The sequence below is a fragment of the Onychostruthus taczanowskii genome, unplaced genomic scaffold (genome assembly GCF_017590055.1).
Source record: "Onychostruthus taczanowskii isolate IOZ18803 unplaced genomic scaffold, ASM1759005v1 scaffold26, whole genome shotgun sequence".
Taxonomy (NCBI): Eukaryota; Metazoa; Chordata; class Aves; order Passeriformes; family Passeridae; genus Onychostruthus; species Onychostruthus taczanowskii.
This window is the reverse complement of record NW_024499906.1, coordinates 4,158,480-4,173,901: the sequence shown is the minus strand read 5'-3', so window position 1 is coordinate 4,173,901 and position 15,422 is coordinate 4,158,480. Positions and strand designations below refer to the sequence as shown.

The 15,422-nt window shown below is 35.3% G+C and overlaps 1 protein-coding gene across 1 annotated transcript in view; it reads left to right on the top strand.

Annotated features, from left to right (window-relative positions):
• VWA8 (von Willebrand factor A domain containing 8) overlaps window positions 1-15,422 on the top strand; it is a 183,338-nt gene that overhangs the window by 91,207 nt on the left and 76,709 nt on the right. Inside the window, exons 22-25 of the mRNA XM_041407213.1 lie at window positions 7,561-7,636; window positions 8,259-8,394; window positions 9,730-9,849; window positions 11,750-11,955. Coding sequence (XP_041263147.1) covers window positions 7,561-7,636; window positions 8,259-8,394; window positions 9,730-9,849; window positions 11,750-11,955 — 538 coding nt within the window. The remainder of the gene's footprint in view (window positions 1-7,560; window positions 7,637-8,258; window positions 8,395-9,729; window positions 9,850-11,749; window positions 11,956-15,422) is intronic.

Below are 15,422 nucleotides of genomic sequence, written 5' to 3'. Positions count from 1 at the left end.
GGGGTTGGACTAGATGACCTCCAGAGGTGCCTTCCAACCTCAACCATTCTGATTCTGTGATTTAGCAATTTCTGCAAGGTAGCAGCTGGATGACCCCTAGCTCTTGTTCTAGGTATGTTGTAGTAATGTTGTGGTCTTAAAAAAAACAAAAAAAAAACCAAAAAAAACAAAAAAAACCACATTTTAACTTTTTTTTTTTTATCTTAGCTTCATAAAATTTTATAATCCAGCAGTGGTTGTTGAATGGGAGGGAAGCCATTTGCACTGTCCTTAGGTGATGCTTAAATGTGTTAATAGGAACAGTAGTTAAAGTTGTGAGAATTAAGAAACACCTTCAGACTCAACATTGTTTCCAGAATTTGGTAATTAGATCTAGAATTTACCAAATTTACCAAATTAAATCTAGAATTTACCAAATTTACAATTAAATGTATAATTTATTTATAAATTTAATTTATAATTATTTATAAATTAATTTATAATTTATAAATTATTTATTTATTGTTATGATACACATGTAAATAATGAGTGGTTGTTAAGCAGAAGTTTCTCAGTTATGTTTCCAGCTTCATGCTGTCAGTGACAGATTAGCTGTAGCAAATGCAAAATTTGGAGCCCACAATCTCCTCTGCCAACTGTCTATCACAGACATTCCTCTATACAATTGGAAGTGATCAGGAGTAAAGAGTGCTGATCCTTTTCTGTTGTGATGGGAACTTGGTAACTCTTGGCTAGTGGGAGAACTGGATCCCTCCTTTGAGCCACTACAGATGTAGCCACTGAAGTCCAATAAGTAAAGCTAGTCAACTTCAACTCTAATGTTTTCAGTGTATAGATCTGCATAAGAACGTCACCATCACTTACAGAAATAAAGCTTTTGATGTGTAGACTGCAGTGTAATCTACAGCAATAATTTATTGATGGCTGTGAATGGATTTTCTGCTGCTCAAAACCTCAGTGAATCTGCAGATGTGAAATGATTAGTTTCATTCCAATTTTCTCCTTCTGTGTATCAAGAAAATAATCTTCTAGGAAATTAGTTTATTGTGAAAAAAGATAATATGAATCTTCATAGAGTCATATAACAAAAAGATGGAAGGTTTTTTAGTGTGTGAGGGTTGTTCTCTATGAAGTCAAGAATGTTAGAACAGCTTGTAAATATGATGCGATGCCTTTTCTTGAAATAGAGAATGTAGGAAGTTTTGTTGTTTAGCTTTTGATAAAACAGGTTTACCCCTAAATTAGCCCTGTTAAGTCTTAGTTCTCCATTTGATATCTTTTTCTTACAAGCTGAGATAACTTATTTTTCTAAGTGTTTACATATACACTACAGCCATTTATCTTTGTTGTAAATGTGATGTTTGACACTGTCAATGGAATACTAACTACTATTGAAATTCTGTTTTGTATCTGATGGTCTTACTATTCTCTTTCAAGGCACTAGTACCTTGTTCTATGTGTCCCAATGCATTTCCTTACAAAGAATTTGCTGAAAACATCTCGATTTGATATCACATCTTCCTGTCAGAGTTACTATATTTATGTGACTGATGATTGGAAAGTGTGATACAGGGTTCATTTTAAAAATCTACTGCATTTTGTGTTATGCCTTTTCTACTTCCCTAACAAATTACAGTAATCTGATGATTTTTTTCCAAAACTACCTTGAGTTTGCATATGTTATCCTTTTCAAAACAAACGTAATTTTGCTGTGATCTTTAACAATCCAATTAATTGGGAGTTTGAGGTAGGAAAATGAGCTTATGGTGTCCCTACAAGCAATGCTTACTACAAACTGTGCATTAATCTTTAGGTCTTAATTTTCTTTCCCTCTTTTTCAGCACGTGTAATAAGTATAAAATCTAATTATCTGTTTCCCTTATTGAGATAATTTAAAACTACCCTTTCAGCTTTATTGACTTCAGATTTTTTAAATTCTAATTAAAAAGCTGTTTCAGAAGAAACAGCTTCCTTTGCTGTTTACAGGCGGATACTAGAATTATATTGTACTTGTTCTCAGAGTTACATTTGATTATCAACTCTTGAAAGAATATGGGACCACATGAAATAACTTAAATGCTGATACAGCTCTGCAGGTCTGTTTTTAAAAATTAACAATTTAAAAATGAACAGTCTCTGTAGTGCGCTATTGAAAGTGTTCTATAGCTGCACTGGTTTATTTCAGTTGAACACAGCAAAGGTGGGGGAGATGATTTGTTGTGTTTTTGTTTGTTGGCAGCCACAAAACAAAAGTCTAGGTAATTTTTCCTCATGATTAATGAGTCATTAATGTTTAGATTATTTTCTTTTAATATTGTACTTTATAGTGTGTGCTTTATTCTTTATGTAGCTCATGTTTGGAATAGAGTAATAAGATGACACATTTTTGTCATGAAGATTTATGTTGTGAAGCACTGAGTGCATTGACTATATAATAGGTGTCTTTATGGTTTTTTACTCGTTTTTTACCTGTTTTCTTAAATACATGTTCAGCCAATACAGAGTTGCAATGCAAAGCTTACAAGATTTCATGCCAGCCGATGGTCTCTGTTTCCAATGTGAACTTTTCATAAACTGGCTGATTAGCTCTGCTATTGTCAGATTCCAGGTGCTGCTTCCAGAAAGCTACTTTGTCTTTTTTGTAGGAATTAAATTCAGCTTTAATATCCTGGTGCATGGCTGTTACAGAGAAATTGTTCAGGTTAGAAGACCCTGTTGTTTAATTTTCCTCTAAAGCTGAAGTAAGAGTTTCTCACTGTTTACTCAATTAAACATATTCTTACAAGCAATAAGGGGAGCTACAGGGTGTCATGTTTCCCCATTTATGGATTTTACAATCAGGGTGAGTGAATTTTGCTTCTTGTTTTGGCAGATGGATCACATACAAGTAATTGTGTAACTACAGATTTAAGCATATAACATGAATTAAACATAATTCCCTTTGACCTTTTTTCTGCCACCTGCAGTCGTACTGAGTAATGAGTACCTTTATAGTGAAAATAATTTCTTGCATTTTAAACAAACTTATGTCCTGCTGAGTAGCTGTAACAGCCTAGCAGGAAAAAAAAGGTGGATTTAATTATCAGTTCATACGGATAAGTCAAAAAGCCTTTACAGGGTCATTTTTAACAGAGCAATGAGACATCTGGTTGGCTTTTCAGATATTTCAGAATTACCTAAACATAGCAGTCAGATCATGAAATGCAATGGCTCTATGATGGGTTGACTAAAGAAATTAATTTCTAAATGTCAAAATCGTGCAGATTGATTCTTTGTGTTGGGATTGCCTGCTCTTCATCAGGATAATCCATGAGTGGATTAACTGACCAATTAACAGCTTCAAATGGCTTTGGACTAATTATTTTTCAAATACTCTTTCAAATTAGGTCACAGCAGATGGGTATATTCATGTCTGATTGACATGTAATTGAGAATAAATACCTATCTATGTACATGGGTATTTAGATAACAGATGCCTCACAGAAATGAAGAAGAATTTCTAGAGTATACACTCTTACATCTCTGATTTTTCCTTTCAACTATCATAAAGTTTTGTGCGGTGAATCAGAAGAAGGCCAAACCTGAGCTTGGTTTATGTAACCTTGTTACCATGAGCAGGGACCCCTAGAACACAAGGTTGCCTTGCACAAATAATCTCTTACCCTTTTAGCCTTTTAGTGTAAGTACATACAGAAGCCAGGACTGTATTCTTCTGCACTTGTCAAGATGGAGTCGTTCCAGGGAATGTGAGTGTTTGTGATGTTAGCTGGGGCCCTGACACTGTGTCCTGTTTTAGGGCATAAGCCTTCCTGGGGACTCGAATCTTAAATTACAGCATTGGAACGCCTTTTGTTAAACTAGAGGATAACAACTCTCTGAGGTTGATGGAAATTTCTCCTGACACAGTTCGTAGTTGTTCTCCAGAAGGAAGGCATGGCTGTCAGTGAAACAGAAACTGTCACAGCAGTATCTTCAAGTCAGTCTGCAGACCTCAGAAATAGCTGTCTTTAGGGTAAATAATGCAGCAGTAGCAAAAAATAAAAAAAAGACAGCGATATGAGCTAATAAAAAACATGAGAAGAATTCTCAGAAGTCTTACTATGAATTGAGTGGTCCTGTCAGAGGAGTTGCTATATTTCAGTAGTAAATATGTCTTCTCTTCTTTTCTCTTTTTTCTTTTTAAATGGAGCACTTGTGAGAATGGCTTCCTTGATAAAAGTAAAAGTACATTCTTAGGAAAGACATTAGTGAGCTTTTCGTATTTTTCTGTTACAGTCAGGTGAAGACAAAATCAGTTCAGTTGAGTAAGATGACAGTATGTCAGATAGTTTTTCTTATTCTACATTCCTACATTCCTGCTTCTTTGTGTCAGACCTATTTTCATTGCTGAATGTGGTGAAATTGGGAGGTTTTGGTATTCGTGTCTTTGCTAGAGCCTGTTAGTTGTTATTATTAAGGTGCTGTTATTACTAAGTGAAAGTGAATTGGAGGTTTTAGTTCCTTTCCTGTGGGAATTTTGAGTGCCAGACATATTTTGCATTTAGGAAATGCTGCTGTCTATGTTGTTCAAAACTATTTCAGACTTAGTGTGTTTTTATTTTTCTATATTTCAGTGCCTTTACATTTATGTAATTTATTGCAAAGTAGGAATTTAAGGAAAAACCCTAAGGAGACAGTTTATTTTTAGCCATTCTTTACGGTGTTTGGGTCATGGTAGGTTTCTGAAGAAAAGAAATTAATGATATGTAAGTGTATAGCATATGATTCTGAAAGGAAAATAATATTGATCTGTCATAACCCTTGTAAAATCATTCATACGTGTCTGAATGTAATAGCCTAAGAAAATACAGGAGTTTCACATACACTTAAATTATCAAGCCAATTAAATTAATATTTGACTTACATTTAACTTCTTTAATACATTGCAAATTCCCCAATGTATTACCTTAGATACTAAGGCCGACTGCCAACAAAGCAGAAGAAAGATAAAATAAGAAAAAAATTAGAAGATAGATTCAGGATGTCAATTTTTATTTTTGTTTGATACCTTCTGTATTTTTTCTGATTATGCTACTTTTGTAATAGCACTTAAATGAATAGTAAACTCTTGTAGTGTTTATTTTCCCAAAGAATATGTCAATTCTGTCTTCTCTGAAGAATGAGATCACCCTAAGGATTTGTGTGGGCTGCTGATCATTATGGAATACTAAGCACAATTTAGTATTCCACATTAGGGGGTTGTAAGTAATCTCTGCAGAGCCAGAGGATTATCTCGCTCAGCAAAAGTAAAGCACTGTTTCATGTTACAGTAAAACATCATTTGATATTTTTGTCTTTTCTTGTGTCCACCACACACCACTAGAGATCTTCATTTCCTGATGTGTTTTGTTCACTTTATTGTTTTTCATTCATTATCTCCTAAGTGCAAGTTTATGATCTGTAAAGCATCCTGTAATTCACCGTCCTTTACATTATTCTTGGTCTGTGCTATCCTTGGGTTCTCTCATTTTCTCACCTTTCTATTACTGTAAAGAGATCACAGTTATAATTTGACAAATTCTTCCCCTTTTTACCTTGTAATAATTCCTCAGAACATTTTTCCTTGAGTTATTTCTGACTAATTAGTACCTGTGACTGTGACTCTAGCATTTGGTGTGCGCATTTTAAAATTCTTCTGCATCTGCAACTGTATAGGCTTGAACCAGAAATGATAACTGATAGTGGAGGTAGGCTGATATATACATTCTGAGAATTTAGCTCCTAAATAATGTCTGTTCAAGAAACAAAAATCATTGGTTTGTTGTTATTTTTGGATCTATTATTGATTTCCCTGTCCAGTGTATAGACTGCTTAGATACACAAGATGACAGTAGAAACTTTGTTTTTGTGTCCACAGTAGGATTTCTAAGATGATAGATTAGTGCTACTTCTTATTTTAGTGATTTATAAAAGTATATGTTGCAAGTGAATAAAAGGTTAATATAACTGTTTGGTGCAGGGTTGCCTACTTGTGACAGGGTTAATTGAATTGAATGTGGTCCCATCTTTGTAACCTTTACCTTTCTGGATTAAAGTTCAGATCAAGCAGCTAAACATGTGAAGTCTCTCTGCCCTCTGCTTTATTTCTGTGCATGGAAACTGTGGGATAAATCAGTTGTGGCTTAAAACTAAACAAGAAATTATTAGTGATAAGGGACAGAAATCCTGCTGACAGCAGTTTCAAATAAAGGAAGTGTGCAAGTTATCCTCTCAGTTTAAAACTGTATTTGGAAGCTGACCACTTAATAGTGTGCTGCTAACAGTACTGTTTGATTTCCTGTACCCATGGAGCTTATCAGAATTGTTGGTTTTTACAAGGTGTTGCAAAATTAAAGATAGAACTAAGTGGATGTTTGAAAGAGTGAGTCAGCTAGGCTTAAGCAAACAGTTTTGTTACACAGCACAGCTGTGAAAGGTAAGAGATTTTTGTTGTGTCAAATGTTACATACCGTGCAAAGGTTACCAACCTTACCAGTGGATCAGTATGTGGATCTCAACCAGTGTTAAGAGAGGTTTTCCTGATGGTTTTGTCCTGTAATTAACCCATCTTCTTTTGACACAAACTAATCCAAATTTTGAAATACAGGAGGAAAGGGATGGCAAAACCAATTTGCCCTAAGATTGAATTTCTTGTTGCCCATGAAAGCATGGGAGTCATGGGGGCCTTCTGTCATGACCCAGGTCTGGATTATTCTCCAGCTCATTGGTCCATCTGAACCCCAAAGTAAATGGGGTTGGTTATACAGATCATGATGAAGGTCTGGGTAAGTATTTTATAGAATCAGGAGGGGATTTCCCTAGGTTATGGACATATTTTATGTAGGTGAATCCGTTGTGGTGTTGTCTGTTGCTTCACCTTTCTGGGTTGCAACTGTTTGGTTTTTTTATCTGTACATTCAGTGGTGGTTAAAATAGATTAAATAGTGACAATTATTAGTGAAGAAAAGGTAATTGAACAATTCAAAGACAAAATTTCAGAAAGAATCTACTACTGAAGCCTCTGCCCCGTCTAAGAGCTTATACTGTTCATGATATAAAATGTAGCAAGCCAGTAGGGCTTAGAACTAAAAATAATTGATTGTAAGTATTCCATATGATAAGTTGTTGGATTTCTTTCTTTGTAGATTTTTTTTGCAAGATAATATGTGGAGAAGAACACACAATAACACAGTAACAATTCCTGTTTGTCACATAAATGACAGTTTCAGCATACTTAACTAGAGATAGTAACATCAATAATGTGCCTGCATACAAAAAATACTGATTCTTTTCTCAGGGGTTTTGTTTTCAGGGTTTATGAGAAATGGAGAACTACTGTGAAAGTCCTGGCAGAGTCAGGGATATTCACATTTGACCACTAAGTGGCCACACTGTTGTTCCCAGTTATTCAAGTATTCTAAAAACCACTTTTTTCCTCTTAGAAAGAGAGTATTCAGTTTTTCATTTATTAATTTTGCATTTTATTGTAACTAACATTCCTGTGTATTTTTAATTAATACGATCTGTTTTTCCACATTTCAGGGATACCACTGTACAAAGCCTTACCCTACAACCTTCTGTAAAGGATGGTCTTATTATATATGAAGATTCACCACTGGTCAGTAGTAGCATTTGGATTTTATATTTGGAAATGGTTTTGATTTAAACTGTTGGTGATTTGATTTTTCATGGCACAGTGAGTGAGTATAGTAACAAACATTTTATTAACTTTTATTTGGTCACATTTGTCACATTTGCTGTGCCAAATGTGAATAAGGTGATGATCTTGGGAGTCCCCACATACAAAATTAGTATGGAAAATAATTTAATATTAACCTGACACATTCTAACTGCCTACTTCTCCTGTGTAGCACCTCACACCTACGTGCTAAGTTGGGCTCCAAACTGAATGTTGCAGCCATTCTTCAGTTCTTTCAGCTACATGTTGAAAGTCTAGATGCAAACTGGCTTTGCACATCTCTGCACTCCAAATCATTCAGTCAAGCTCCTCACTTCCCTCCCTTTCCATCCCTATCCAGGAAAAATGGAAACACCCAACCCTCTTGTCTCACTTGCCTTCTCTTCCTTCCGTTGTGGTTTGGTCACAGCTTATCCCTGTTCTGAGTCCCTTTCTTGTCTCAGTGACACTGAGGTGTCACTGCTGCTCACTGAGAAATCGGTAATTCAGCTGCTTGCAGGGTTTTGGCCAGGAGTGATCTTACGATTCCTTTCTCTTGTAGGTAAAAGCAGTGAAGTTTGGACATATTTTGGTAATTGATGAGGCGGACAAAGCACCAACAAATGTTACCTGTATCTTAAAAACTTTAGTAGAAAGTGGGGAAATGGTTTTGTCAGATGGAAGGCGAATTGTTGCCAGTAAGTAGAGCGAGAGCATTTTCATTATTTACAGTGAAATGTAACATGTTGCTGGTTTTCAGTTGCTCAGTAGCAACACAGACCAGTCCAAATGAATAAATTGTTTGTTGCTAAGAAGTTTACAATTAAAGAATTTACAGTAATTTTCTCTAGTACTTTGGCAGTAGCCACTAAGGTTTCTTTAAATTAGCATTCTTGTGATTTTTGCTGAAGAATAAAAAAAATCCTAAACCCAGAAAGTGTAACTTGACCCCTCTGCCTCTCATTCACCATAAGAAATAAAGATCTGGTTGAGAAAATTATGATCTTGGTTACGCCCATCTAGATAGTTGAGGTGTCATTGGATCAGGTCTGGAATGAAGATAAGAGTATATCTTGGGTCAAAGACTTAAGAGTTTTATCTAATCAAGTATTGCATATGATTACTTGAGTATATGCTTACTTCATTATTTAAATATATCCTGCAGGATGAGGCTATCTGAAATTTGATGGAATTTAATTCATTAGAGTTCCAGGAAATAAATATTTTTCATTATTTTTCAAAAAAAGACTATGTTTGAAGGTATGTCTTGATGCTACTAGACACCATACTTTATATAATTAGTTTTATTTTAACAATATTGGAAATAATGTTTGAGTGTAGCAATCATTCAATACCCACATGGCACACCTGAGTTTTACTTGTCATTATAAGCTCTAGGTTGGCTTATTCTAAAATATTTTGCTAGCCAGACCTAATTATTACTGTAGATTTTTTAGAGGCAGTTAAAGGATTTCCAAACACCATGTGCCACTGGAATCATGCTGAACGGGAACAAGGTTCTGAATGAGGCCAGTCTGAGTAGTTTTGGAGAGCCAGAGTCTTCACATAAGTTAAATAATGTATCTCTGTCTTCTCACAAATTTTGAAGTAACCAAGAGGAATTTCGGTCCTGTCTTCCCAGATCAAATAATGTCAGACCTACATAAAATGACATTTTATTCACCATTGGCTTCACCATTTCAGTGAAATTAAATCTAAAGGAAACATGTTGTCTGCACCCTAAGAACAGTGGATGCATTGTTATGTTTTTTCAGTTAAACACTTTGGTTACATTTTTGTGAAACAAACTATGAAACTTTAAAATGAATGCTAGAAAACTCAGTTGAATGACGTGTAAGAAGCTATTGAGCCCTTTTTTTTTGTAACTGTTCTTCTAATTCTAAGAAGAATGTAATTATATTAGAAGAATTTTTCTTCTAATTCTAAGAATTCTTCACCTAATCTAATTATGTTCATTCATTGAGTATTGCAAAGCTTAGATATGCAAGTAATAAATTTTATTTCCTTTCCAGATCATGCTCATGTAGAGGGGAGAGAAAACGTCATAGTTATTCATCCTGATTTTAGAATGATAGTTCTGGCAAATAGACCTGGATTTCCTTTCTTGGGTAATGACTTTTTTGGCACATTAGGTAAGTGATTCATATTAATTTGTGATCTTTAATAGACTTGACTAATAGAATATCTGTCTTTATTAATTAGATTTCATGAGAAGAAGGAGCCTTATGCATATTGATACTTTGTTTCACATAAGATGTTAAGACTGTAATGTAAATTTATGTATCTTAATAAAAATGCCCAAACTTGCCCTGAATGGAAAAGCTGTATGTGATCATCTGTGTTAAAACTATTTTGTTTTATGGAATCTGGATGGACATTGCAGACACAAGATTATGGAAATATTTGTTAATGAGTGTGTAGAGTATACAAATACTGCAAACAAATTAACTGTATACTTGACACCTGACAGCTCTCTGAACTGCTCAGTATTTTTTTTCCCCATATCAAACAAGCCACAGCTCAGGTACTGTCCTGTTTGGTGCAACAGATGGTAGCTTGATGGATGGTTCTTTTCTTTGCTTTCAGTAGTAAAGGCTACTGTATTTTTTGCTGCTAGCACTGTGCTACCTGCTTCTTATTCTTTATTTGCTTCTCCATGCATATGGCCTTGGTAAAATATGCATGTTTGACAAGATACTGAATTTATCTCAGTATAAGGTAAAGCTGTCCAAATTTCACATCAACGATTTTCATATCAACAGAAACCTTATTTTAGAAAGCTCTTGGTAGGTCCCAGAAATTCTGTGTGTCAGCAAAGATTCCCTAGAGCTTCATCCTACAGCAAAAACAAGAAATTAAGTTGCACAGGGGCAAGTGGTGAAGAATTCATTGGCCTGTATAGCCCATTGTTAGTCTAAATGGGCCTCTGGCAAGGTTTTGGCATTGTTGCTACATGATGGCTGTGAACTGAATACCCTCCAGACCCCACTGACTGTATTATCTATGCTAGCTTGGCCTGATATATGCAGGAACTTTAATTTATGTGGTTTTGCTTGTTAATTTCAGCCATAATGCTGAATTCTGCAAGAAATAACATACTCAAAACATACTCAAAAAAGCAGTTGCAAACTCGATTCCATATTACCTAGTAGTTCTTTGTTTCTCAGGTGAGGTTCCCACTGAATGGACATTCTCTGTCTGAAACTCATTGACTCTGAATTTCATCAAGCTGTGCTGCCCCAAGAGAATTTATTGTTGTGTTTATTTTTCGTAGCCTAGTTTCCTTCCTTACATGGACCCTTTAAACAAGACCAATCATCCCAGTGTTACTGCTCTTGATCCACCTGGCAGAGGTGCAGTTGGGGTCTTTGGGGTTCTTTATTAATATTATTTTTCCAACTTAGGGTCTCTTCTGCTTTTAATTCATCCTTTTCCTGCAGGATCTGATCATGCTTCTTCAAAGTTTTGTAACTGTTCAGAGATTTTTTTATGAATAAACTCGATTTATAGATTGTTTGGTATCAATATAATGCTAATATATGGAAATAATATCTTGCCAATTTTCTTACCATACTTCAAGACAGGCAGGGAGAAAAGATAAGATAAATTCAGTATTTCCTCTAGACTTCTTAATTGGGTTTGCATTAGGGCCTTCCTGCTTTTCAAGATTTCCCTGCATTCTATGGTGTTTGAAGGAGTTAAAAAATTGGTTCCATTCAACCAGTTATGTTTTCTTAAAATCTTTTTTCTCTTATATTTTCCTGCATTCATTTGGCTTGTGTTTCTTCTTGAAGTTAATTTCTCCCTCATGATACCAACTTCATTAAAACAGCAGGAGAGATCTCTGTGTTTCCAGAAACCTCAATGTTCTTCATAGCTTGTACTTCACTTTTTTTACAGTTTTAGCAACTTGGTACTCAGCATTCTTTTGAGTCTTATCTTTTCTATTAAAGGTCCAGTATTAAACTTAAAGGGGCTGTTGTGATGCTACTTCTTTATAAATTATCTAACTTTGTGCTTTTTTCTTTGTAGGGGACATTTTTAGTTGCCATGCTGTTGATAATCCCAAACCACAGTCAGAACTGGCAATGCTTAAACAATATGGTCCCGATGTTCCAGAGGCCATTCTGCAGAAACTGGTAGCTGCTTTTGGAGAGCTAAGGAGCTTAGCTGACCAAGGAATTATTAACTACCCCTATTCAACTAGAGAAGTTGTGAACATTGTAAAACATTTACAGGTACAGTACATCAGATCTAATTGAAAACTTGAGTTCATCAATACTAATTTTTTAATGCCTGAAGGTTTCAGAAAGAAGATACCATTATTGTTCATGCATTTTTATTTAATTCTTGTGAATCACTGTACATTTTGAAAGAAGCATAATATTAAAGATGCTCAGATAGTTGGAGGGTAAGGATCACAGATGTACATGGACAGATATTTTTTCTGCATATTTATTTATCAATAGGAAAAAAACTCTGTAAATCTATTTTTCTACTGTGTGAGAAAAAATTGCATAATGTGAATACTGTGTGTAATGTTCATACTAGACCACATTATAAAACACCACATTCAACATACAATACTTCCAGGACAGTACAACTGTTCATTTTTATTTGCTGTGAAATTTGTGGGTTTAATCCTTTCCTGTGGAAAAAAAAAAAAAATTCCTGCTGCATAACAATAGTACATCTGTAGTGGATTTTTTCTAAGGAAAATGCTAGATGGGTAGCAACTCAAAAAGAGAATATGTAGGATTCATGATTACTTCGTACACACATTTAACTGCAAAATTCTGAATTCTGATTTAATGATGATCTGGTTTTTAAATATAACAGTAAAGTCTGACTTCTGACTTAATAAATTGAAGGATTTTTTTTGCCTGAAGTATTTGAAATATAAAGTATCTTAATGCTCTTTGAAATAGCAGTGCTTTTATTTTGTTTTGTTTATAGTTCTAAAATCGGTAGTTTGTTAATTTATAGGCCATTTCTTCAATTATTGAATCCTAGATATTTTTTTAATAGTGGAAATTAATGTAATTAATACAATTAGAATACAATTTCTCACAAATTTGGACCTACTGCTCCTGTGTTTTGTGCTGCGTAGTATAATAAGATTGCATGGTAGTTTTGTGTTTGTGGTCATGTGCATATTCACACACATTCAGCCATAGACACAGACATTCAGATCCTGCAGGGTGGAATTACTACTTTTAAAAATCTTCATGTACATTTCTGGGGAGGATAGATTTTTGTGTTCTGTAGTCTCTAGAGTGCAAGAAGATCTCAAGACAAACTGATGCTACTATGTTATCAATAACAGAAATTAAAAATAATGCTCTTTAACTTTGTGCTAAGGGTTAGGAAGATTCAGACCTAAAGGCTGAGGAATCCAAAACACATAAGCAAAGCAGTCTCTTAGGATCCATTACCAGCTGATAGGTATTTGTTTACCACCTGATAGAACATGTACATGCTGATCTCTAAACACAGTTATATTCAAAATGACAGTGGAAAAATTACAGACTTGAGAATATTTGCTGTGCTGCTGAGAAGCTAATTTTTTAAGGTGTTCGTTAAATTAACTCCTTTTTGTCTTCATACCTTTCTGCTCTTCCTACCTTTCTTCCTAGCTTCTTTCCTTCATTATCTATCTCCAAGTAACCTGAAGTTGTACTGATTTCTGTTGGTGATTGGTGCAAAAAACATAAGACTTAATTGTTGTTTTATTTGAGTGTGAACAACATCTAATTGGAGATTGAAAGAGCTGCATTGCTAATTGTCTTAAGGGCTCTTACTGTCTGCTTCTGTCTCCTTCACTTAAGCAGATTAGTACAGTGACTTCAACCTGGACATTGGGAAAGTTTCCCATCTGCTAAGCTTTCACCTCTTTCAAAGTGTAAATATCCAAATACATCTCCAACATGCATCTTTGACTTGTTTTGTAACATTTATTTTCAAGATCCCAGTCTCATCGCAAGAATGCAACATTTTGTTTACTGTAACTTGGTTTTCAATCTGAATAATAAAAAAACTGGGAGTAGCCAGATGTAAACAATTAATATAAACATAATGGTTATTCCAAAGCAAGAAACTTTTAGGTCTTCAGGTAGAGAAGAAAGAGGAAGGAGGGAAATGAGTCAATAAAATTGCTGGTCCTTAGGAAGGAAGGAGGGAAGTTAGTCATGTTGTTAAACAATTTCCCTTACAGCAGTTCCACAGCCCTGCTCTCTTTGTACTATTGTGTTGATTTCTTTCACATAATTTTGGAATTTTTGCTTGTGTAAAAAAAGGTTGGATGTTTTGGAATCAAAATTGCTTTTGATTACTATTGTCTGAGAGCACATCTGAGCATCAGGGCTAGTCAGTTAAAAATATACTTATTGTTGTGGTATCAGCATATTGTTAGGCTAATCTCTGACTGTGACCAATTGTGATCTTCAGCATTTAGCATACACATAAGGAATGCAGTTACAAGATTATCCTCCCCTAAAGATTATGCAAGTAGGGAACATGTGGTAATTTAGTTGTAGTTTAGACGTTCTGTTCAGAGCTAGGTTGCCTCTATACTAACTTTTTCTTAGGGAAAGGTGTTTTTGGTGATGCTTGAGACACCAAACTATTTTGAAGGCCCAAAACTACAGACATAGGGAGGGAGTGTTGTCTAATGCAGGTACCTAACTTGATTGCTGCAACTTTTTCTCCTCACATTCTGTATCAGGAATTTGGGTCCTGCGGCTCTAGTTGGCAGGTGACCTGGATACAGCCTTTTTGTCTTGCTCACCTCTAGTTTTCAGACTGTCAAATGTCAAAAATCTTTATGTTTATAGTAGCTTATGGGTAAGCTCAGAAGCTCTGCCCTTGCTCTGTTGGGTTACCATAACGTGCCTGTAACCAGGGTATGCTGTGACTGCTTCTCTGCAATCTAATACACTGTTTTTCATGAGACCTTGGTAGATGTTAATCAGGAAAGCCACATTAGTCTAAATAAATTGACAATAGCTTTTTTACCAACTCTTCTTTAGTTTCAGAAAGCTGAGATTTTTTTCCTGTCGGTCATCTTTCTTGTTTATGTCTGAGATTGCTTCCTAATACTAAGCACTAGTACAACAGTTTTCAAGCAGTAAATGCCTAAGAAAACTTCTGGCCCCGAAGTTTACTTGTCATCAAGTTTTAAGGCCTATTCAATAAACTTTTGTGGTAAGACAGTGCCTTTTTTTTTTCAATGTTCAGCCTAATCTCAAAAGGAAACTAGGCTTATCAAATAACAGTTTATATCCCCTTCTCACTTTGCTGCCTAGTAACCTTTTGCCCTTTTGGCCAGATACAATGGATCTCAGTTATCAATTTTCAAAGATAATTAGGTTTTCTGCTAGTTTAATCAAAATCAGTGGCTATGTGACAGAGAGAAGCGGATTGAAATTGCAGGGGAAGAATTCAGCTGTTTCATTTGGCAGTAGATGATGCCCACTAAAGACCTGAGTACTGGTTAATCCATTACTATGTCTGTCACTCAGGATGAGCCATAGACATGGTGCTTCTGGCCCTGCTGAAGGACAACTGTGGAGGCACAGAGAGAGCTGACAACATTCAGTAAAAGGGCATAGGGGTGGATGCAAGGGGAAACCAAGAGCACAGGTATCTGTGCCACAAACAGTTATCTGAAGGCACCGAGATACATAGGGAAATAAGCATTAGTGAG